General features: G+C 39.0%; 2 protein-coding genes across 4 annotated transcripts; both read left to right on the forward strand.

Moving 5' to 3' along the window:
* The first annotated feature begins 4130 nt into the window (after positions 1 to 4130).
* On the forward strand, positions 4131 to 15760 carry plat (plasminogen activator, tissue). 3 transcript variants are annotated; one of them, XM_034118518.1, is made up of 15 exons: positions 4131 to 4247; positions 9240 to 9327; positions 9741 to 9864; positions 10093 to 10227; positions 10980 to 11090; positions 11853 to 12027; positions 12192 to 12283; positions 12382 to 12556; positions 12653 to 12738; positions 12821 to 12886; positions 13010 to 13214; positions 13303 to 13439; positions 13754 to 13894; positions 14071 to 14219; positions 14437 to 15760. In XM_034118518.1, exons 2-15 carry the CDS (start codon positions 9265 to 9267, stop codon positions 14602 to 14604), a joined length of 1827 nt encoding a protein of 608 aa, XP_033974409.1. In that variant the 5' UTR covers positions 4131 to 4247; positions 9240 to 9264; the 3' UTR covers positions 14605 to 15760. The 3 variants fall into 3 exon arrangements, with proteins under 3 accessions (XP_033974409.1, XP_033974411.1, XP_033974410.1); XM_034118520.1 differs by having other exon boundaries at positions 4132 to 4247; positions 9741 to 9783; XM_034118519.1 differs by lacking the exon at positions 4131 to 4247 and adding an exon at positions 7681 to 7941.
* Positions 15761 to 16466: 706 nt separating this feature from the next.
* On the forward strand, positions 16467 to 23989 carry si:dkeyp-117b11.1 (B-cell linker protein). Its single transcript, XM_034117531.1, has 19 exons — positions 16467 to 16606; positions 18807 to 18832; positions 18924 to 18958; positions 19065 to 19102; positions 19347 to 19440; positions 19527 to 19591; positions 19703 to 19754; positions 19855 to 19926; positions 20552 to 20580; positions 20940 to 20976; positions 21122 to 21176; positions 21384 to 21414; positions 21613 to 21640; positions 21729 to 21840; positions 22019 to 22050; positions 22246 to 22289; positions 22370 to 22438; positions 22818 to 22976; positions 23123 to 23989. The coding sequence occupies exons 1-19, from the start codon at positions 16598 to 16600 to the stop codon at positions 23237 to 23239; spliced, it is 1104 nt and encodes a 367-aa protein (XP_033973422.1). The 5' UTR covers positions 16467 to 16597; the 3' UTR covers positions 23240 to 23989.
* Positions 23990 to 24613: the final 624 nt, after the last annotated feature.

Genomic DNA, 24613 nt, shown 5'->3' on the forward strand with positions numbered 1-24613 from the left:
GGAGGGAGGGAAGAAGGGATGGATGGATGTATTGCTCGGTATGAGACGGAAGGGGAACTGTATAGGTAGAAAGGGAGAGGGAGGGTGGGTTGAAAGGATGGAGACAAGCGGTGGCCGGAAGTTTTGCCGGATATAAATAGGGGTGGCCGTGGTTTGAGGCGGAGTTTTAGGCGTGGCCATGCTCCTGAACCTATGTTAACATTTTAACCTCATTAATTTATGTGGGATAATCTGTTAGTCAATAAAGAAGTGTGAAACCTAACAAAAGCACAATCAATGATTTTACTGATGTTATGGAGTCTGTGGCAGCCACTGCTTTGGGAATGGACATAATACAATTATTACCATTCAGGGCAGCAGAGTCACCCCCTATCTGCTGAACAAATAATACGTCACATCTTACCCTGAAAATTACACCTCCTCTCAAGCTGGAAAAGCTTTTTGTTTATCTTTCTTTTCATAACCTTTTTTTAGGTGGTTCTTGTTTTTATAAAAACTGGATCATAATTATTTCAAAATATATTGCACACATATCCAGATACTGTGACTCAAATGGTTTGCAAAAACTATTTTGTTATGCCGTTTTCATTTTATTAGTCATATGAATATGTACTCAAATGCATTTCCAAGAAGATCGAGGATTAAGGTCATCCAACATCTGATGGAGGTTACAATACTTATTTAAAACTAAATACCAATTACATCATTTAAAAACAAACTTTAATAAGAGTTCTAAATAACTAGAAATACATTTTGTTAATCAAACTGCTTAATGTGTCTTTAACTTAATCCAATATTATTATTATTTTGTTCCATTCTTTCACTTTTGCAGTATCATTGTTGATCAAATGGGTGTTGTATAAATAGAGGATGCACTTCAGAATTTCCAGATTAAACCAGTGATGTTTTTTATTTCATCACCTGTTATTGTCAGGATTCGGGAAAAAGGTAGGACCCAAATTCAGAATAAAAAAGGCAAAAAGGTCAAGGAACAAAAGGCGAGCTTTATTTTATAAAGCTGATGACTGACAAAACATGACATAAAATAAACAGGTAGCACAAGGTAGCATCAAAACAAAAACTGACCGTGACCAACATGGAGGGAGACAGGAAAGACAATGAACCGACAAGGAGCACAGGGGAAGACAAGACTAAATACAAAGAGGGGTAATCACAGGACAAGACACAGCTGGGCAGGGGAGGCAGAAACACAAGGGCATCCAGGGTCAGGCCATATCTGATGCTCCTCTGACGTGATCTGTGTAAGGAGCACTATCAGATTGTAAATGTTTGTAGAAATATGTTCCTGTTTATTCTAACAAACTATGGCGCTTCCTGATTTTTCCCCAGGAACGATTTTACTCAAGGAGAGGGTTCTGACGTCATGATGAGACCTTTCTTGTCTTATTTAGATTAGTTCAGTTACGTAAACGTAGCCTGGGGAAATGCCTTAAATGTTGTCCTCAATTAGGTAGTAAGAGTTTATTCTCCACTATGTTGTTCTGTTTAATTTGAACCTTTTAATTCTGCCTCCAACATTTCAGTTGAACATTTATTGCCATAGCAACCTTTACAGTTAATAAGTGACTGTCAGGGACCAAGCAGTAAGGCAACTGGACACAGGAGTTGTTTAAATTAACTGGGTTTTTATTTACCCAAAAATCCAAAGAAAACATTATAAACCAATAATATCTAATAACTAGGCCTATAAAAGAGGTCAACAGAAAATGCCTCAAATAAACATGCCATCAACTTAACAGGTGTTAACTCAACAAACTGACCTGCTACATTACAATAACAACCCAATGGACTTACAGTATAGTGGTCTGGCCAAACCAAGTTCAAACCAAGGGGTAATTAAGATTAACAGAAGACAAAGAGGACACTGACAAAACCCAAATCCCCTCTTTGACATGGAAGCAGGTGATTTGTCCCAATCTGTCTCAATTGGCTGCTTGCAGTATTTACGAGTCCTCACTCCTCAGCGCTCAACCTCACCTTTTGCTAAACCAGGAACTAACCCCCCCAACGGCCACAGTAACTCAAAGACAAAGTAATTAATACCAGCAAATACTTGTGTTAGCTGTGCTAAAATGTTTGAAAATAAACTCAGTAAAGTCTGATTACAAGCAAATAAAGAGTTTACCATTTTAATCAAATGTGTGGTGTTAATAATTGGCATGTTTTACTGCACCTGAACTGAAGCAAAACTACTGAAGGTGAGGGTGCAGCGTAATTGTATTACCCTGTGTGGCTGTGGCCATCACACTGACATTGTTGAGGCCCACATCTTGTCATGTGTGATTTAATATCGATTAATGTAATGTAATGTAATATACTCCCCAAATGTCCCTGTTGGAACTTTATCAACAACTTGATTTGGTCTGAAATTGCACTTATCTTGTCTTTTCTTGTCTCCTATTATTATTTGTTGTATTGTTTTACACTCCTTTTTCTCTTACCTGTTTCAAACCTTATTTGACCTCATGTAAAGCACTTTTAGCTGCTTCTGTGTGTGTGTGGGTTTTATAGATAAACTTGCCTTGCCATATCTGTTGATGCCTTTTTGTAAATGTTGATGTGTGTCTTCACTAGATGTGTTGTAGAAATGTAACCACCAAAGGAAAAGTCAGACATCTTGCTAAATAGGCTTAAATGCTTTTCAATAATCACCAGTATGAAAAGATCGATACCACTGATATATTTGTCTATAATAAAATAGCAAGGGCTATCCTCTCAGCTAATTTGTATTTGAAAAACAAATAAAAAGTTGTGTCTTGCTAAAACTTAACCAAAAGAGTTCATTGTACATTCATTATACGTGGCATTTGATACTTTGTTTTGGGTTAGAGTCTGCGTCCATGGAATCGTGGAAACATTCACCCACACATGAAGACAGTAAACAGAAATGTTTAAAAAAGTGGTTTGTCTAGTTTCCGAAATGTCTTGTATTGCCAATCATTGCACAATGTAATTGATGGGCAGTCAAATCAAGGATAACTGGAATGCTTTTTAAATTCATCACAAGGGAGGTGTAGAGTAAATATTCAATAATTAAGTTGTGTGTGTGATTTTCATCATCATGCAGTGGGAGTGCGGTCAAATCTAACACAGATGGAAGCAAATATGGCAGACACCAATATCTACCACGGCCCATTAAATCCTCGAATCCTTAAATACCATGTTTTCAGCTATTTAATGCGGAGTTAACAGACAGTAAAAACACTGAACATGAATTATCCAATGCAAATCAAATCTATGTGGGTGCTAAGAAAAGATGGAGCTATTCTTGAGGCATAGTGACAGATTTCCTGAGGAAGGGGTGGGTTGAATAAAGAGGACTGTGGTTATAACAAATGACTCCTGGTGCCAGGTGGTTAACCACACAGATACAGTGTTACACACAGACAATCACAGCCTGATAAATCAATATTGTGGCACTTTTCATAGCACTGCACACTTCAACTTAAAAGCTCTGGTAGTTTTAGATTTAGTTAAATCATTTATTAATGATAAAATACAGTATACCTAATTTCAAATACCATCTTATGTGTGGTGAAGTGTTATGTGGTGCATGCTTGGGCTTCTTCTTAGCCTGATGTTCATAATGTAGTAATATGTTTATTGATTATTAATATGTTCTTGTATGAGGTTACTTCCCTTATACATAATGTTTACCTGTTTTACTTATTTTCCAGCTTGACAGCATTTTTTTCTATCTGTGTCCTAATATTTTCAAAATGTGTTTATAATAATTAAGGTTTCTTAAAGTTGAACTATTTACAATGATATGTCTCGACATGCTTCTCACAATGTTAGATGTTATAGTATATTTATATTTGATCACAGGTGTTGATAGGTGGGCTGTTTTTAACATACATGTAGAACAACATCTCTTAAAAACAGATCAGAGTATATTAAATAAATCCTGACTCTAGTTTTTCTTTTCTTTTTTTTTAGATTTAATCAAATGATGAATTCCATAGAACTATTACAGATTTTCTGATGAAATTATTCACAGATGAAAACCCCTTTGGGACTGTCCCGTCTGCAGCAGCAACGCCCAGCAGGCTGCATCATCATCCGGCCGGACAGCTTCCCCGCTGATCCCTCCCCCTTCACGCACCGGGACAACCGGAGAGCTCCGATAAAAACTCAGCAAAAAGGGGTAAAGAGCTCAGACTGAGGACACTCACTACTGCTGCAAACACACTCAGAAGATAACGACTCAGGAGACTTTTATTCTGGTAAGAGCTTGTTTATTCGTGTGTATTTTACTGAAATGCGGATCTATGGGGGAAGCATCAGCGTTCTATTCTGCTAATTGGTGTTATGTTCTACTCTGAATTCATACCATACACTTCCAAATTATCTGGGATTGAAGAGTTCCTTGGATGGTTATACTTTCTTAGACATTTTGCACGGTTATTATTTAATGTGTCAAGAAAAACACTAGTTCTGTTGCACTTTAAAGGAATCAATATATTTTAACCAAAAGATCAAGATCAATTAACGCTGTTAAGTACTATAACAAATACAGTTGAATCGTTTGAGATTACATAATACTATCGAGTTATTTTGACATGTAGTTCTCCCTTTTTATTTCAAAGTAAATCAATTAAAATATCATGTAATCAAATCAGTCAATTAGTTCAAACACACAATTGACTCAAAATGACCAACAAATAAGGTGTGGACTATGTGATAAAGAATTATTGTGATAATGATGACATTCTATGGTTCATAGTCTGTGATGGGAGGTGAAACTGTGATTTTGGATGTCCTTGTGCTCGCTCATTCATTTGGCATCCCAACACTTTCTCACTCTGACTTCAGCAGCTCTGTATTTACCTCCAGCCATCCACATCCACCTGTTTAAACTGGTGAGAAGTATGACTGACCTCTCAGCGTCACACTCACACTTCATCCCAAGTACTTCACATAACGTAAAAAACAGTAATTGATGTCGTCATGATCACATTTAATCTTTTAAGATATAAGCAAGATATAATGTTATATATTCTAAAAGAACAAGGTGATTTTGTGCTCTGCTGCTGGCCTCAGTGTGTGTCTGTTATCGGTGAACGTGCTTGCTATGATACTGTGATTCATCTCAGTGTGTGTGGGTATGTGAGTGTGTGTGTATCTGTGAACCACTCGGAGCCAAAAACTTATCAGGCTAATGAGTTGGATTTGCATCTGGAGCTTGCTCTTTGGGAATTTTACTCCCCGGCATCCGTCAGCGCTGATGCTCTCCATCACACTGATAATCTATGTTGCATGTTTAGAGAAAGTAGAGTTTGTATCCATTATGTGCATTCCTGGCTGTGGGGTCAGCTGTGTTAGTGCCTCACACTGGTGTTTGTAACTGGATGAGCCTGTTGTGTTTAAAAGTTGTAAGAAAAGTATAGGTCAGACAGAGGATAGCGTTGGTCAGACTGTGGGAACAACGGAAAGTGTCACTGGAATCAATACTGAGCTTTATCTAAGCCACACTTTCACTTCAATCTTGAATCAAAAACCCTCACCCATTCACAAACAGTTCCCTATGTGACTTTTTGCTGCATTTAATGGCGTCAAAACTGGTTATAAATCCTGTCAATGCCTCCTACTGTGTCCCTGTAAAGTCCTGGAAGCTGGAATGACTCAGGACGACTCATCGTCCTTCGGCTGATCTTTGGGATCTGTTTTACCTCCCCCTTTACTTATTTATCTCCCCTCTCTCCATCCTTTCATGTCTTTCTACAAAGCTGTCTCATGTTCCATTATTTCAGTTTATACTTATTTCTAATGTCAACACCTGCTATTTCTACCTGCCTCTTTTGGCTCTGTGAGTATTTTTGATAAGGAATTCAAGGCTAAACATTGTGCACAGAGGGAGTCTGTAAGGCAACAATGCCGCCCTTTGTGCCTTGGAACTTTCTTCAGAGACGGATCATAGCTGCTTTATTGAAGCTTGACCGAAAACCCCTGTGTAAGGAATGCATAATTCCTGCTCAGTAGGGACATGACATCGCATGCCAAATCACATAATCAGCAAACATGCTACACACATGCTAACTTCTTAACTGTACAACGCCTTGATTGTTGATGCATGTTTAGGGATCCCAGCAGGTCAAACCAGTTCAAAAACATGTTTTGAGGTTTAGATTTGCCACCTCTGCCAACCTGCTGTGACATGAGAATGGGAATAGTTTTTATTATTCAATCCCACAGATTTGGAGTGCTCCAAGTAGTATATGTCAGCGCCAAAGAAAATAACGCAGTAAAAGTGCCACAATACTAACTGCAAAGGTGTTTCCTCGGCTAGTTCCCTCTCTGGCTGCCAGCATGGGCTGTTCACCTACAACCTCTAATAAATAAGATATTTTTCCATAGAAAAATGACAGGAAAAGAAACCTCAGAAATGCTTTAAAATGTGCAGTGAACAATAATTTGATCTTTAGTCAGATGCCACTATGCTCCCTGCACGCTGTGAAACCATTTTCACAATTTTAGACTTTTCGGCCTTGTTACTGGAAGACAAGAATGTCTCACCTCCAACTCTTACAACCTCAGCGCACCGTAATCATTACAGACACATGTTAATGGTCCAGTAAACTCACCGCTAAGATGTCAAGATTTGTGGTCGGAACATCAAACCAGTCTCTTTGAATATGCCACGACTGCACAGTAAGAGGAACTTAATTCTATTTGTAGAAAACAATGAGTGTGTTTGTGTGTGTCTGTCGTATCATCTGTTGCATGCGTTTGCTATGTGGTGCATCTTAAATCTGCTGTAATGAAGCTGCAGATGACTCACAGTCTGACTGCTGCTGCTCCAAATATTTCTGAATTTCTTCCATTTATATCTTACTTACTAGGGGAAGTACACTCTCCTCAGGCTGCATACGTTAATACAGGTTTCACCTATTAACTGATTGGGTGTGTCCAAACCACTATTAATGACTTTGAGACTGGGCTTGGTCCTATCAGAGAGGCTTGCTCATGAACCTGTTGCTTTGTCTGACTTTTAGCCAACATATGATTGGCACTGGTCTTTATGAGCAGAATGAGTTATCATTGGGATGCCACTCTTTTCACAGGTTGTTTCAAACAGCACAACGTTTTTCTCTTTAATGTTAGAAGAGGCTTTAAAGTGTTTATTTAATATTTACTGAAGCTATGTCTTGGCTATTGATCCATTGACTGTTTGAATACAATTATTTGAAGTAATGTTAGTTTTTGCACTTGATATAGAGATTTTATTCTAAGTATAGATGGATAGAATTCTAATAAAAAAATGTTTTCCAACCCACCGCAAACATAAATTCACATTTAATATTTCTTTGTCTCCAGATAGCCAATAGTTAGCCTAAAAAGAACTGCACACAACACAAACAAATAGTTTTGGTCAGCGTTTAAAAGAGTTGATCACTTTTAGGAAGTTGGTTAATAACATTTAAAGACACACAGTTTCACTTTCCTGTTTTCTAACTTGTGTTGATGTCTGTTCATATTCATGAAATGTTATAAGACACACCACGAAAACGTCTTAAACTCAGGCCAGTTTCATAGTGGGAGTTCTTTTGATGACTCCAAAACAGGGCCTCTGCATGTCAGATACCACAGACAGAGAGGGTGGGGTACACATATGCTCATATCTAATGCGTGCATGTTGGTGTGTGTTTTTGTGGCGTGCATGTGTTGATATGTACGCATGTTTCCGAAATGCATGGGACCCGTGCTGGCAGTATTTTAGCAGGAAACATATGTTTTCAGCTGACAGGGCTGGAGATAGGGGCGACTGAGCGGAGCTGAACAGCTGCACAAAGGAAACACAAAGGAAGTGTGTTGTTGCTCTGCCAGTGAGGCTCATTTGGGGGGTAAAAGCGCTGGACAGCAGGGGGTTTTATTTCTGTGAGGCAGGGATAGCTTTCGAGGGGACCCATTCTCTTAAAGGTGAGTGTGTGTGACTGCATATATGTGTCTGGGTTTTAAAAGTAAAATCCTGAGAGGGAGTCTTTGTTCCAATGAACAACGAGCACAATGAACAGTAAATCTTTGTGTTAAAGAGTTTTGATTAGCTCCACGTTCCTGAACACTTTGTGTCCTTGTGTCTGACTGAGAGTGTGTGTGTGTGGTTGCCAACGTAGCTGTTTTACGGATGTATGAAAACACAGCACTGCTTCTTATTAGCTAGATCAACCACAGAAGGTGAGTCATTGGAGGAACAGCCCACAGAGAAGAGTAGAAAAATGTGCAGGCATGTAAGCACACAGCTGTGTCTGAGTCCTATCATGCAAGAGTCTAAAACGCTTCTAATGCTTTTTTTTAAAGCACATTTTTTATATTCAGGTAATTTCTCATTTTCAGACCTCATTGTGTGCAACTTTCTTTTTTTCTTTTCCATTGTTCTCTCTTCCCCATCACCCCCCTTCTCCTTCTCTTTATGTGACTCATGTTTACTCACACTTGACTTAGGAGGAAGAGGCGCTCTTCTTCAACCTATTTTCTGCATTATTATTTAAAATGGAGAAGAGGAACAAGTCTGGTTTCAGATGTCCTTTTCTAGAAGTATAAAAAGGAAATATGAGTGTAGTTACTTTTTGGGGCTTCTTTTTTGTGTCCTCTTCTTTCCCTTTAAAGTCCTGAGTCACTTTATCCTCCCACAGCTGCTGGTCTGCTCTGCTAGAGGAGGAATGCAGTCAGTATAGTGCAGAAACTTTTAGTTGCGTGCTGGGTCCAAATGGTGTTGTTTGATGTGGCAGAAACATGAAGTGAAGATGATCTGCTTCCTGTTTATTCACAGTTGAACTGGTATAGAGGAATCATGATAATAAGGGGAATTCGTTTTCAGACCAGGATAACAAAGACATTATTCTATAGCACAAATTGTATGTTGAACTCGGTGTCCTTTCAGATTGTTCATGCTGTTAAAACTTCCTGTTTGGGCCAAGAAGTCAACACTTCAAGGAACTAAAAAGGACCTGATGTTTCCCACCCTTTCCTCTCCAGTGATCTCCCTCAGTGGGAGGCTTAGGGATGGAGGAAGGAAACAGAATAGTCAGGGGAAGGTGACCGGTGTCGATGGTTTTCCTGTTATTGTTGGCTTAGTGTTGACAGAGTCATGACAAAGGATTTAGATGGATAGACATTCAACATTTAAAATACATGCTCAGTCTGCGCACACAGCATCGACAGGTATCAGCGCCTGTTTGGACCATTGTCTTTAATATGTAACTTTATTCTTCTTCCAGCTAACTGAAGACGACTTGACAAGCCATGACGAGAACACTTGAACTAGTTGTGTTCCTGTGTGCTCTCTGCTGCTGCCTAGCGGAAAATGTAAGTCTGACATCCTCAACAACGATTTCAGACCTTTAACTACAAATCTTGCATAAGGATGTCAAACAAGGTCTTATTTAAAAATAAAAAAAGATTCTGGTGGTTTAAAATCCATCTGAGCAAACATGCTCTTTGATATTTTAGAATTTTTGTTTTTGTTTATTTATCTATTTATCTGTTTTTTATTTTTTTTTATTCTTTTTTTAAAGTACTGCTGTTAAACCTTTGCAGCTGACTCATGGCCTTTGGTTTTGGAGCTCTACTGTCCTGTATTTGTATAGCTTGTGAAGCAAGTTTCAAGTATATTTTCGCAGCACTTCAAAGCACCTGCTGCCTTGGTTGGAAACCAATGCCATGCAACCAGTTCCCTTTTACTGCTGCTCTGTGTTTATTTGATCTCTTCTCTATTGCAGGTTGAGTTGCTCCGCACTAAGAGAGGGACTCGTTTTTACAGAGGTGAGCCTGACAGGCGGCCAGCAAGACGGACGCTTGTGATTATTCATGTCCAGAAGTCTACATCTTCCTTTGACACCTCCTGTGAGCCCCATCACTCTTCTGTTTGTCTTTTTCTATTAACATGCACCATCACCCTCACCACCATCAGTTTCTTTTAAATCACTGTTGTCATTCACGTGTTTGTATCTCTCTCTCATTATGCACCTTTTTTATTTGTAACCCTCTTTTACATGTGTCAATGATTACGTTTTCTGTCTGTCTTCCTGTTTGATGGCTGTAAACTAATTGTGCTTGTGTGTCTGTTCTCAGTACATTGTGTGGATAGTGAAACGTCAGCAGTGCGTAGTTTTGGTGACACTTGGCTGCGATGGAGGGGACAGCGTGTGGAGTATTGCCGTTGTGCATTAAGAGGACAACAGCGTTGTCACATTGTGCCCGTCATCAGTGAGTGTGTCATGGATGTAAACACATACAAACCCATGAGTAGAATTGAATGTTCTGTTAATTAATGTGTCAGTCTGCATGCCTGTCCTTACTGACCTCTCTGTCTCTCATTATAACATCACTTTACCTCTAACTTATTGTTAAATCCTCTCATGATTATTTTTTTGCCTGGCTCATCCGTCCCTGTTATTTCAGTGCATCCAAATGAAGAGCTATTGGCTTTCTGTGTTTTTTGGTGTGTGTTATTTAGTCTGAGATTGTTTGAATTACTCCTGCCAGACAAGCCCTTGTGCGCACTTTCACCCCCATTGACGAATTCTGTGAAGCATAATTGCTCCTCCCTCAGACAAATTACAACCACATTTTCAGCTCGCCAAACTCTGAGCTCATACCATGAGTGGGAGAGCGAGTGGGGCACTGTTATTCTGAATGCCAGCCTTTAGGAAATGTTGAAACAATAAATGAAAAACCAGGCAGGTGATGGCCAAAAACCAGTTCTGCTCTAGAAAGAAACTATTGGGATGGCAGGGTTTTAAAAAAAAAAGAGTGTGTGAGAGCCAGGATGAACCATGCACACAAAGTTCTTCTTAATATGTTAGCGTAAAATGTGACACACAAACCCACATATTAAATTCTCTGTAAACACAAGTGGTTATGCCAATCATGTATGTTCTGATTATTGAAAAAGCTTGTGTTCTGAAGAGCTGGATGACGTGTGACTGACTAACCGTTTCTCTGTCTGCCTCTTCCAGACTGCTACGTGTCTCAGTGCTACAACGGAGGAACCTGTAAGGAGGCAGTTTACACTTCTGACTACATTTGCCAGTGTCCCCCAGGCTTCAGTGGGACTCAGTGTGAGATAAGTAAGTACTCAAAAAACTCTTTAATCCAACAGATATTATTTGTCCAAAACACTCAATATTTAGTTTAATAAAAAAGCTGATAAAAGTAGCAGACCCTCACAATGATTAATGTTAATGTCATTATGTAGTCATCTGTACTGCAGCAGCTACATCTAGATATTTCACTATGCCAAGTTTTTAATTTGCACGTTTTACATCACAGCAACAACAATAAAAGTTGTTTATCCATAACAGGGTGACATAACACTGATTTAAACTTCCTACGTACTATTTAATGACTGTAGATAAGGTCACAGTCTGACCTTGTGACTCATACAGGAGGTGTCATGGGCCTGTGGTTCGGAGACAAGAATCATAAACCATGGACAGACATTCTGGGATATGAATGTTTTTGTTTCTGCGGGTGACTTTAGGGGCACCCCGCCCTCTCATAATTATTATGCAAACCCCAGCGGTCACAGCCAAGTGATTTCAGGGAAAGAGTAATGAGTTACAATGGCCAGACTCAATAAATCTGATCACATTTACGATCCTCACAGTTTGTGTTTAGTCGTTGTTTTAACCACTAATTGGAAAATTACTATTTATATGCTATTAGGACACACATTGTTAGTTTAATGTCTTATATAAGCAATAACACTGTTTTAATAATTTTCTCAAATGCCAGAAGGAATTAACGAGGTCAGTTATTAGAGTGATATCAGTCTCATATATAAATGACTGACATTTCATCCAGTTTAACTGTGTCCTTTTGTCCAACAGACAGCAATGAGAAGTGCGTTTTGGGGCAGGGTGAAGGGTACCGCGGCACATGGAGCATTAGCCATTCAGCGACAGAGTGCATCAACTGGAACTCCACGTCTCTGAGAGGAAAGAAGTTCACAGCCAGGAAGCCCGACGCCAGCCTTCTCGGACTGGGCAACCACAACTTCTGCAGGTATGTGACTATTGTGATCAGTACTGGAGAAAACGGCAAAATTATTCCAAAGATTAGAAGGATTTAAAAATGAGGTGCATTGCAAAATCTTGTTCGGATAAAGCATTTCATCATCATCAATGTGTTGTATGTTTGCTCATTGTCCTCATTGTCCCCTCCCCCAGAAACCCCGACAATGACAGCACTCCTTGGTGTTACGTCTATAAAGGCACTCAGATTGTGTGGGAGTTCTGTTCCATGCCCAGATGTCCAAAAGGTACAGCTTTACAAAAGCCAATATATAGTGAGCTAAAATACTTCTCATTAAACCATTCATTGCTTTACACTTGGGTTTCTTCGTGTGTTTTGGAGCAGATAGGAACCAACAATGTGTGCTGGGCTCGGGTCAGTCATACAGAGGCACAGCATCTGTCACTAAGAGCGGCTCTCGCTGTCTGCCCTGGGACGCTCCTTCTATTAAACGCAAACTCTACAATGCCTGGAGATCTGATGCACTGGAGCAGGGGCTGGGCAGCCACAGCTTCTGCAGGTAGATATGCCAGCACCATTGTTCATTTTCAGAGGTTCCCTTTCTGCATGCAGAAAGATTAGAATAACAGTATTTATTTTCCCTATAAAATAATAGGAATCCAGACGGTGATGCAGGTCCATGGTGTCACACCTACAAGAACATGCAGCTGACCTGGGAGCTGTGTGACATACCTAAATGCTGTAAGTTTCTTACTTCCATTGTTTAATTCGCAATGCAGCAATGTGCTATCATATCTTCTTACCCATGCTTGTCTTTTTTTAGCAAGACGTCCATCAATCATCAGCACTCTCGGTCCACGTGCCCCCACCACTAACAACAATAACAGAGGTAGGACGACTTCAAACTTCATATTCAATAAAAATTAACCACAGGCCACTTCCTGTTATGATTTTAGTTTTTGGTAATTTTACATTTATTTAACCATCATCTTGGAACCTGTCCGCCTTGTAGCAACATGTGGGCAGCGCTTGGACAACACCTTGAACCGCCCGTCGTTCCGCATGTTTGGGGGCAGAGAGAGCGACATCACGGAGCAGCCGTGGCAGGCGGCCATTAACGTTTACCAGGCCCGCCACAGAAAACACTTTCACAGATGTGGAGGTGTCCTCATTGACTCCTGTTGGGTTCTGTCTGCTGCACACTGCTTTGAGGACAAGTAGGAATGATACTCACACAAACGCAACATGCTAAAATGTATCACGCTTGCCATGAAAAATTCCAACATATTTCCTATCTTTTTTCAGTGATAAGGCTGAAAAATTGGAAGTGATCTTGGGAAGAACATTTCGGAAACAGAATTCCAGCAGCGAGCAGATTTTCAAGGTTGAGAAGTACTGGAATCACGAGAAATTTGACAACGAAACGTTTGACAATGACATTGGTGAGAGAACATTTCAAGAAACATTTATCACAAATGTTCACTGTTTTCCTTTGTCTTCATAGACTATTGTATTTATCACTGTTGGTACAGAACATTTTGTGTGATCAAAATGCCAGCTTTTTATGAACTTATAAAAAACACAGTTTTGGCATGGTATTTAGTGAATGATGACATGTTTTCCCCCAGCAGTGATAATATGGAACCTTATGTGGGCCGCAAACGCTTGTTGAAACTCTAAATCCTCCCTCGGTCTTCATCCAAATTTTTCCGAGTGCCTTACCCTGACTTTTCCTCTGGTCATTTTCCACTTGCAGCTCTCTTGAAGCTAAAGACGGACATTGGCATCTGTGCTGTAAACTCTCCAGAAGTTCTCCCTGCGTGTCTGCCGGCCCGCGGGCTTGTGCTGCCCGACTGGACCGAGTGTGAGATCTCAGGCTATGGAAAAGACTCAGAGTGTAAGCAACATCCATTCTTTTTTGATGGCACTGTCATTTTGTAGAGCTGGCTACTGATTTGGCAAATGTTTCTCTCTCTTGACTGACCAGGAGAGGGCAGTGCTTCCATAAAGCCAGAATGTATTTGCTTTTGGATATGATATGCCAGATTAGTAATTCAAAAGCTCTTTCCACAGTTTCTGCAGAGTTCTCTGAGCGTGTGAAGAGAGGTTACGTTCGCCTGTGGCCCAAAGAGCGCTGTGTCCCAGATGTGTTGTCTCAACGCACAATTACCCCCAACATGCTGTGTGCAGGCGACACCCGGGGCCTGGATGATGCATGCAAGGTAAGTCACTTTGTGTGTTATGGTGCTAAACCATTCATTTATGACGGACAATTCATCTGCAACTGTTTTGATACATTTAAAATCAAATATGCCAGATCTTTTCTGGTTACAGCTTCTCAGATGTGAGATTTGTCAGCTGAATATATTTTAAGATCTTGGTTGTCTTATATATAATTTGTTCTCTCTCTAAATTCTACTTCTTTGCACTTCCCCACAGGGAGACTCTGGTGGCCCGCTCGTCTGTCGGAACAACGACAAGATGACCCTGATGGGTGTGATCAGTTGGGGCGATGGGTGTGGGCAGAAGGATAAACCCGGGGTCTACACCCGCGTCACCCATTACATCGACTGGATTAACAGTATAATTAAGGCAAACCCAGTCTAAAGTAAGAGAGACTGCAAAGAAGATTTTAATAGATGACCGTACCCACAAACACAGTGGGTAGAACAGCAAAAGCAGATATGTTTATCATTGAGAAGATAGACAGAGAGATAAACAGGACTCTCACTCTGTTGTTTATCTAAATGCAAACTAATTGAGGTTCTAAACAAGCGGGACCACAAGAACTCACAAGAAAGACCTCAATCACAGTTTTCATGTTCAAAGTAGCTCTGTGTTTCATGTTTTTCTGTTCCTAACTGTGTTAACTGTGACAGTACAAATGGACAAAAACACAGGACAAACTCTTTTTGCTCTTCTGGGTCATTTCGAGTTAAATAATACTTGTTGTCTCTTCATGTAATCAGAGTTAATGTGTTTCTGAATATTTCCTCCAACAAAATGGAGGTTGAGGTGAAAAAGGGAATGTCAGTACATCCCTCTCTTTGTGCCATTGTATGCAAATAAGTCAGAGCGGTAGACTTCAGGTCAGAAGTGCTTTTAATCCAAAAGAATACTCCACTTAACCCAATACATTTACTTTGCTCAGCGCAGTTAGTCACATAGGAAGGAAGGCTTTAAACCAATATTGTATTTGAGGTTATGCTGGCGTTATATGTTTTGATGTCAATGCAAGTTCTGCATCAGTTTACTTTGGGGCTTTAGGGGATCCACACCGAAACACAAAATGTATCTGCTGGCTCAGATTCTGCTTGTTTTCACAGTTTGAACTCCTGTTAGCCTTTTAAATGGATTACATTTGGGACAGGTGGAAACAAACAGATACTCTTTTACAAAAACCTGTGCCATGTTCATTGTTCTCACTACGTGTTTTAAAATCAGATTCCCAGAGCACTTCTCCAACAGACACCTGGGTTGAGCCCAGCATGTACATAGCCTAACATGTATATTGTCTGAATATTGATTTTGTATTGTTCTGTTCTCTGTTAAACTGCTTATTGACTGCAAAACATAATCCATTTGTTCTGTGACTGGGTTTTAAATGTTTTTTTACTAAGTTAATATTTATGTGTGTTTTATATTGTATTAGAGAAAGTCATTTTTTGCTGTGTGTAGTTTGGTAATTTATTGTCTCTGTCATTATATCCACATCTGGCAACATACTCCTTTGTTAATAAATAATATTTGGAATACATCTTTATTTGCATCCTGCTTTTTGACCTTGTTGTGTGATTTTATTAGCTTCGATTAATCACTGAAATATTAACATGGTTACAAATGAGTGAAGTTCAGTAAGGTAAAGAAGACTCAGGCCTTAACCTTTGGAATAAAATAGTTTCCTAAAGCACATTCCTGACATGACTGATGATATTTTCAGCGTCTTGGAAATTAAGTCAAAACTTGATATAAATGATAGTGATGCTGTAATTGCCAAGATATGTTTATTGTTAAAACATAACCTTACCAGAGATAAAAAAAACATGTTTCCCATTATAAAAAACTGTATCCAAAAGCAGCATAATATGAATCAGCAAAATATCGAAAGGTTAGAGAAACCTGGACATAACTTATTTTGGTTTTACTCTGTGGGTGCTTTGTTCCCCACCTCCACTGTATTTGTTGTGTATTTTACCCTTGTATCAATGACAGTAGCTTACTTGCCAAGCTTAATAGCGTGTGTGTGTATCGGGAGTTAATAATTAATTTCCACTTTTTGTTTGCAGATAGAATACAAAGGAGATGTTATTTAGCAGTTGCAAAAAAAACAGATATATAACTCAGTTTGTTATATGGCCAAAACCAGTTTAGGGAAATGTGGAGCCATGTTGGAGCTGCGTGAGTCGGAAGCTTATTTAAAGGCAGAGCAACAGGTGAGGCAGCCTCACTCAGGTAGGAAATGCAAATTAGATCAGTTAGACTGAGCTGCTCTTCACATTCTCTCTGTATCGTTCACTCGCAATCTTCCAACCATTTGCATCCAAGGTCCGAAATAAAGACATTTCCACATGACTTGAGCTGCAAGACTCAACCCCAAATCATGACAATGGTAAAGTACTGTTTTCTTTTTGGTCAAATGTTGGTTTACATCCTGATAACTTTGAGCAGAGTGATAAGGAAGTGGTCAGTGTTGTCGATGGCACAGTTTTAGGTTTTTGTAAATGAGTTCTCTGTAAACCTTTCATGAAGTAACTTATATTTCAGGTTGTTATCTCAGGGAATTCTGAATAAGGTAAATGTTATAATGGCAGCATCACTGTTAAAAGTTTAGATTGTTTTGAAGTATGAAGGCAAACTTGAGTAAACACACATACAGGTATCGGCATTGTGCTTTTCTTTATAGATAAGAGTTCAAACAAGTTTGTTTTACGTTGTTTTATGTTTGTTCTTTGCTGAACACTCCATAAAATCAGTTTCTTGGTTGACTAAATTGAATTTATTACATTTGTATTATCCATGGTTTAGTGTAAATTTGATGACAACATTTAATCAGAATGAATACAGATGCAGATAAGTGTTGTCTTATCAGGCATGAATCCAATACATTCTTTTCTGAAAATCTATCAAGTTTTGGAAATCTAGCAATTTTCAAATAGTGTCACTTCTACATATTTGCACTCATAATCCCAATCTTCATATCTGATTTTAATATTTGAACTTAATCATTATTTGAAATGTAATAACTTGAGTTGAGTTGAGCTGTTTTAGGAAAAATGTACTGACAGCAAAACAATAAGTCAGACTGGTGGTGATCTTTTTTAATAGATTCAATTATTGTAACTCGTGCAAATGTTGTCAAACTTCTCAGGCGTCCTTGTAGAGACTCCAGTGAGTCACAGACATGCTTTATTTAATTTCACATAAAGAATATGTCTGATAATGTTTGCTCATCTAGATGTTTGGAACAGTAAATGGATATCATTGTAAATAATAGTGTCTACAGCAGTGTTTAAGAAAACAACAATTGCCGATAAAACGCACTCAATCCGTTGTGGAAAAGGCAGAGAAAACGTGGTGATCAAAGTATTTCCCCATTAAATATAATATGGACCCACTATTTATATCTGAACAGTAAAACATTTGAATAACGTTCAGTGTGTCCTATCCTTGTTTGCATCATAATTCACTTCATGGTTACAGGACTTTTCCTTTTTCCTCCTGGGACCCTGATATAACTTTTCACTGAAACTTAGGGAGGCTCATCAGAGAGAAGTAGCTGGACACAAAGCAGTCATTGTCACTGCAACTTGACCCATTTAAATGCAAATGTTTTTTGAATTAATGTACTGTGAGAGAAAAAGTCTGTAAATACAGTAGTTATCTTTGTCCTTTGTACCTCTCAGCTGCACCTCATTTATCAATATTAGGAAGCTGTTATCTAACATTTTATGAACCAATGTGTAAGAAATAGAAACTCTGCAGTCGGTCACCTTCGCTCTGTAACTAACACTTCCTCTATAGCTGCCTGGCACTGTGGGAAAACAAAAATATATCCCTCTACTTCCTGATTTCACCTGACATGTTTATCTCCTCCTCCCCCTGCCAGCCTCAGCCACACACCTGCAGATGAACTCTTCTGTGTTTTACTGATAATGTTCATTAATCTCTGCTCCAAAACAGCCATTGTGATTAAACAGTAGCTTAAAGTCACGGAGATACAATCCTAAGGATGAGATTCACAAATAATAAATACATTACAGTTAATATACTAAAACTACATACTGTAAAACTAATGTAAAAACACCTTTAAACTTGCTTGTAATTGATTTATGTGATATTATTTTGAGAAACAACATGGTTTTGTTCCACTAAATTGTGTTTAACCAGCACTTCAATTCTACATTTTTTCTAAGGAGGCTTTACATAGATATTTAGAATATGCATACTGTCCATTACCACCTTTAAAATGTACAATAACCTAATAAATTAACAATGTTATATTTATTTCACTAACACCTAGCCTTGTTATAGGTACAATGGTGTGCACATAACAGAAACATTTTGGACTTGTACTGTACATACATACAGAATGTGTTACCTAGTATTCTGGTTGTTTTTACTGTACTAAATGATCTTGCTTACTAAATAAAGCTCTATTGTCCATGATGTGGATCTTCCCCAAAGAGCAGCGTCTGAGTCAGGATGATGAAGCTGATTTATAACTAAAGTCAATACTACCAGCAAGTAGTGAAGTTTATTTCGCCTCTGTTAATTCTTTGGATACTCATCTGCGATTTCTCTATTTTCAGAGCTTCTTTGGAAAACTGAAGAACCGGTAAGTATTGTGGTCGTTTGTTAAAACTCAGTAGTGTTGCTGTTTATGAAATAAAATGACTGCAGCATCTCACCTGTCCTCTCTCCCTCAGACACAGTGGACCTCCAGCTCCACCCAAAAGGGAAGGTGAGATTTGACCACACCGACAAATAAAGGGGAATAGTTTGGGTTCCTTCTGTCTTTGTTTCCTCACTGTGGACTTTTTCTTTAAGTTGAATGTGTTTTTTCACAGATGACAGTGCAGGGTTTGGTTGGCCGCAGGATGAGTTTGTGAGTAGAAAGACATCAAGCTTCTGAATGTATGCTAATATCAAGGGGTGCTGCTTTATTAAACATGTTTCATCATTCGTATGCTACAGTTATGACATTTATCTTAAAGCACTGTTGCTTCTTTTTGTAGAGGGATACAGTAAAATGCTACAGTTTAATATAACTAAACTTCATACTTATATTCTCAGTATTATTGTGCTGATGAGTATTTGTGAAAATGCACCACTATATTTTCTAATGGCAGGATGATGAAGATGGTGACACGTATGAAGTGCCTCCGTGTGAGCTTTCGCCTGCGAAGGTCCCACAGACACAAGTGGAGGAGAATGTTTATCTGGGTAAACACATTGACTCAATAAAGCATATAGGGTTAGGGTCTCAACAAGAACAGAAAGGCCTGTTTAAATTCTGTTACTCTTTGCAGAGAGGACATCGCCGCCTCCTCCTCCTCCTACTCCACAGAGGAAGGCTGCTCCTCCACCCAGGCCAGTAAGAACACCTCAGTGTCCTGGAAGTCTGTTTCTGTGTGTCTCTGCATCCATCAAGCCTTCTACAGATACTCTGCATTTCTTTTTATTAAAATAATGCTCTGTCATCCAGAAACCTCAACAACGCACTGACGATTTCTTCCATGATCCCAAAACCAAGAAACGTTAGTCTTTCATCTTTATCATTTTGCTGTTCATAAACATGCTGGTGCTTTATTCAATTCATAACCCACCTCTCTTCATTTCTCTAACCTATGTTTTCAGCACCGGAGGTAGACAGAAATGACAAGCCTGGAAGAAAGAATAAGGGGCCTCCTCCAGACCCCATTGACGAAGGTGCTATGATCACTTCTACACACACAAAGCCTTTCATAGAAATTCTTTATCAGTCTGTAAATGTATGTTGACTGAGAGGAGAGTATATATCAATAAGGTGGTATGACAACCACATAAATACATGATTTGTTTGTTATTAGTCATGTGCTAGCTACAGAAACAGTCAACCCACTCTATGAAAGACTTGTCCTCTATCTGTTCATCCATCTTTCCAAGGAAAATCTTTCTGCTGCACAATCAATGTTTAATGTTTCCAGCAGCAACCGGCTGTTTGTTTGTGATCAAATATAATAAAAAAACTGGGTAAGAGGAGATTGAAGCTGTGACTGAAACAAAGAAGAGGGTGCGACCTGCTGTTGTATTGCTGAACTGCACTCTGAGACTATAGGCTTTATTGGCAAACAGATCTGAAAGAAGAATGGGAAATGTTGCCAAAATCAGTATATTTACAAGATGGGGAACTTTGTGTCATCCCAATAGTGGATTATTTTTGCATCCTCTGGCTTTGCCCAATTGTGCAAAACTTAAGGTCAAAGGTCATGAGCAATATATCTTTATAATGTAATTAGGTAATGACTGAATCACAGAGGTAATAGATCTCCAATAATTTCTTTCTGCATTTCAGATGTGTATCTGGATCCAAATGAAGAACAGGTAATATATACGATATTCTTTAACCCTGTCTAAAACATTAATACCTAAGGAGAAGGCAGCAAAAGGCCATGGTATCAGATTGTTGTTGGTATAATGGGTAAGAATGGCCCTGACTGTTAACAGCCACGTACCTTCAAATGATTCAGATATGGTCACAAGCCTGACTTCAGTTATCTGCATGAACTGTGTATGGTTTATCACTGGGCTTCAACAGGAATGATTACCCAACACATTACTCCATGTGTATAGAGGAATACACTGCTATGTTTTATGAAACCTTGGGATTGCTGTTAGCAATGAAAGGTGCTTTATAAATTGAATTTATTATTATTATTATTATTTGTCATTCTGTGTTTCAGGACGACAATGAGGAGCTGTATTTAGAACCGACAGCTGGTAGGTTGCACCACACTTCACAAGAACTTGCTCCGTACTTTGCATGTTCAGTTATTGGTCTGTGACTGATAATCGGACTGTATTTCTTCTCCAGATGATGAAAAGTCTAATAAATATTATAAATTCCTTTCCTCCTGCTCCTCAGCTTGCTCCCCTCCCCCTCGTGGGCCGATGAGGATGCCTCCTTCTCCCATACCCATGTCAGTGCACTCAAAGCATCTTCTGATGATTTGCACCAACCAATGATACAATCTGTCTGCATGGCTTCATACTACCTGTCACACCAGACAATAATGCTGCTGTGTTTTACATTAAAATGCAAATATAGCAGATAATGTTAGTGGCAACACACAGTCAATTCCTAGTACTAAACATGCCATGAAAATGAACATCCTCTCTATTTGCAGGTCGAAGCCACCGGTTCCCAGAGCTCATTCTGTGAGTGTCTATTCCTCTCAGTGCTTAGTTGTTATCATTTCCTTATGCTAAGCTCTGTCCCTATTTAAATAAAGAATGTCAAAATAGAGGCTGAATCAGAAATGGAGGTTTTTATTCATACTCTTTTTCAATTTCCTACGTAGGAAATGAAACTCATCAGTATGACACAGCAGAAACTTTTTATTTCCCTTCTTTCAGAATCCATTCCTGCCGTTCCCTGACTCAAGTACGGGTAAAGACCAACAATTGTATAATTGTGAAACACTAATCAGTACAAACTACATCCAAATAAATAATTGTGATCATTATGACAGCGATGACTCCTCCAGTTGAAGCAAGACGAGGCACATTTCCTACCAAACTCCCTTTACCCCCCACCAGTGTGAAGCCCCCTCTGCTAGCCCACCTGAAGGAAGGAAAACCCAGGTAAGAGGTGAAAACTACAAAGTCATTTCTAAGCCATAAGAAACACGAGTTGAACATTAAATGGCAATGATTTACATAGATTTCCAGCTTGTTTCTGCAGATGATCCCACCTGAAAGTGTGCACATACATAATTATTAAATTCAATGTTTAACATGAGATGTATGGTCTTTATTCTAGCCTTGCACTGTTGCCAGACACTAAGCCTGTGGGTAAGCTACATTTTTGTTTATTAAATAGTGTTTTTTAAATCCTGAGAAATGACTGTGATCATTTGTGGTCTGCATATATATTTGAAGAATTACAAACGTTGCATGGACTATACTTTACATCTATTTAAACATGTTTGGGAATATGGATTTACTAAACCTGCGAAAACACACAACATGTTGTCTGTCTATTTGAAGTCTCCTCTGGTGGCATGAGGGCGACCAAACAGTCTGGGAATGAGGTAAGATATCTATGCACGCAGAAAATCAAATACAAAATAGTGAGGAATGATTGACTATTGTTGACCATGTGATGTTACAGGACAAAGAATGGTTTGCTGGAGATTGCAACAGAAAGAAAGCAGAGGAGCACTTACTGAGGGTCAACAAGGTAAAGTTGAATTTAATGTGGAGATAAAATGTGTTTTTTTCCATTTAGTGGTTTTAGGGAATAATGATTGGAGTTCATTCGTCATTTCAAACATAATAACTTTTTGTTCAGCTGAGCTAACACAAGGGCTTAAGGCAAGGGTGTTGCTCAGACATTGGGGAAATTTGCTGCGTGTTCATGTGCATGTTTTTGCTGACGCTCAAATAAAAGTGAGTCACACACCTTCAGGGCCTCTGTGAAGGTGAATTATTTCCCAATTCAACCACTTACTCTGGAAAATATGGACAATGTTTTTACATCACCCTGAATTCTTTATCCATCCTGCACTGTGATGTGTAAATCTTGCTTGGATTTCCCCTTCTCTTTGTCCTCATTGTAGGACGGTGCCTTTCTTATCCGACACAGCTCAGCTCAGAGCAGCCGGCAGCCGTACACCCTCGCTGTGCTCTACCAGCAAAAGGTGTACAACGTTCCCATCCGCTTCATTGGGGAGACACAAGGGTATGCCCTTGGAAAAGAAGGCAAGACGAATGAAGAGGTGATGGCAAATTAATATTTAAGAAAGGAGAGTGAGCTGTAGGAAAACACAGAGTGTAGAACGCAACAAAGAGAGCAGGGTTCTGGATGAATGTTAATCTTTTCATTTATTACATCTCTCCGTTTATCTTGCTGTCCCTCTCTCAGATATTCAACTCCCTCGACGAGATGATTTCTCATCACAAGAATAACCAGCTTCTTCTGATCGACAGCAAGAGCCAGGCCAAGCAAACAACTTATTTAACCCATGCTGAACGCCCTTAAAACCACACTAGGAGCTTCTGTCAGGTTGTATTCAGGGTAAAATAATGAACATTGTACTGTTTGAAAGTTTCTGTAGCTACACTGTGTGTCACATGTGTGTATTAAGTTTAACTCTATGAAATCAGTCAGCTAACGTATGGTTTCCTTTATATTGTTTACAGATAGGAATAGCTTGTAATGCACTGGAACCTTAGCAGATATCATATTTCACCAACAATTTCTCCAGAAAGTAGTCTCAGCTTCTGCATGATGTAAGAACAGCATAACCTTACAGTAAAGTTTCTGTTGGTTCGCAAAGTGATATTCCTGTGTTGTCATAACTTTAGCAACAATTGGCTGTGGTTAACAGTTTTTTTGTGAAAAGGAACATATTTCACTATTTGTTTCCGCCTTAAGATAATGGTGTTAATGTAATATTACTGTATATTTCAATCACCTTTCTAGCATTACAGTATATTTCTGCTGTGTAACAGATGCCAAACCACATCACATTGCCTCCCAGGTTGCAGCTTAACTCTTCACTTTGTGCCTCCTGCTCATTTCCATTATGACGGTGGTCATGTGTGATGAACTGTTGAGATAAATGTGACCATTAATCAGACATTTTTATTACAGCAGTAGAGAGTTGTTGTGAGTCTTTCCCCCAAGTTTAGTTTGATAGCTTTAAAATGGTTTGATATATTACAATTGTCTTTTAGGATGTGATATTGTAGATATTGTTAAATACAAAGACACAATGAAACTGCTTTACTTTGTTTTTGTTTCTTTCTTTTGCCACAGTTTCGCTGTTTTTACAGTAACAGCCAGTTAAACTGGACCATTGTCTTTATCTGATGATTGTGTTATGTGTGTGGCTCATGTACAGGATTAGATAGATAGATAGATAGATAGATAGATAGATAGATAGATAGATAGATAGATAGATAGATAGATAGATAGATAGATAGATAGATAGATAGATAGATAGATAGATATATATATATAGATAGATAGATAGATAGATAGATAGATAGATAGATAGATAGATAGATAGATAGATAGATAGATAGAGAAATATATCACAAATTATACGCTATATAAAATAACAGATTTAGTGTTTAATAAAAGGTTGATGTTTGATGAAGTCTTTTCAGTAAACTCAAACCTCCACTGCTGTCAATCTGCGTCACTGAAGGTCAGTGTGGTGAGCGCAGGGTTTGTGGGTTTAACTAAAAATCAAGGAGCTGTGTGTGTGTGTGTGTGTGTGTGTGTGTGTGTGTGTGTGTGTGTGTGTGTGTGTGTGTGCGTGTGCGTGCGTGTGTGTGTGTGTGTGTGTGTTTGTGTTTGTGTGTGTGTGCATGTGCGTGTGTGATGTGTGTGTGTTCTTCCTTCCAG

Source organism: Trematomus bernacchii, unplaced genomic scaffold (genome assembly GCF_902827165.1).
Source record: "Trematomus bernacchii unplaced genomic scaffold, fTreBer1.1, whole genome shotgun sequence".
NCBI lineage: Eukaryota > Metazoa > Chordata > Actinopteri > Perciformes > Nototheniidae > Trematomus > Trematomus bernacchii.

Coding starts and splice junctions, on each gene's coding strand:
- si:dkeyp-117b11.1 (XM_034117531.1), top strand. Junction 18,833..18,923: donor TTTGGAAAACTGAAGAACCG/GTAAGTATTGTG, acceptor TCTCTCCCTCAG/ACACAGTGGACCTCCAGCTC. Junction 19,592..19,702: donor CTGCTCCTCCACCCAGGCCA/GTAAGAACACCT, acceptor TCTGTCATCCAG/AAACCTCAACAACGCACTGA.
- plat (XM_034118518.1), top strand. CDS start 9,265: ATGACGAGAACACTTGAACTAGTTGTGTTCCTGTGTGCTCTCTGCTGC. Junction 12,028..12,191: donor GGCAACCACAACTTCTGCAG/GTATGTGACTAT, acceptor CCCCTCCCCCAG/AAACCCCGACAATGACAGCA. Junction 13,440..13,753: donor AACGTTTGACAATGACATTG/GTGAGAGAACAT, acceptor TTCCACTTGCAG/CTCTCTTGAAGCTAAAGACG.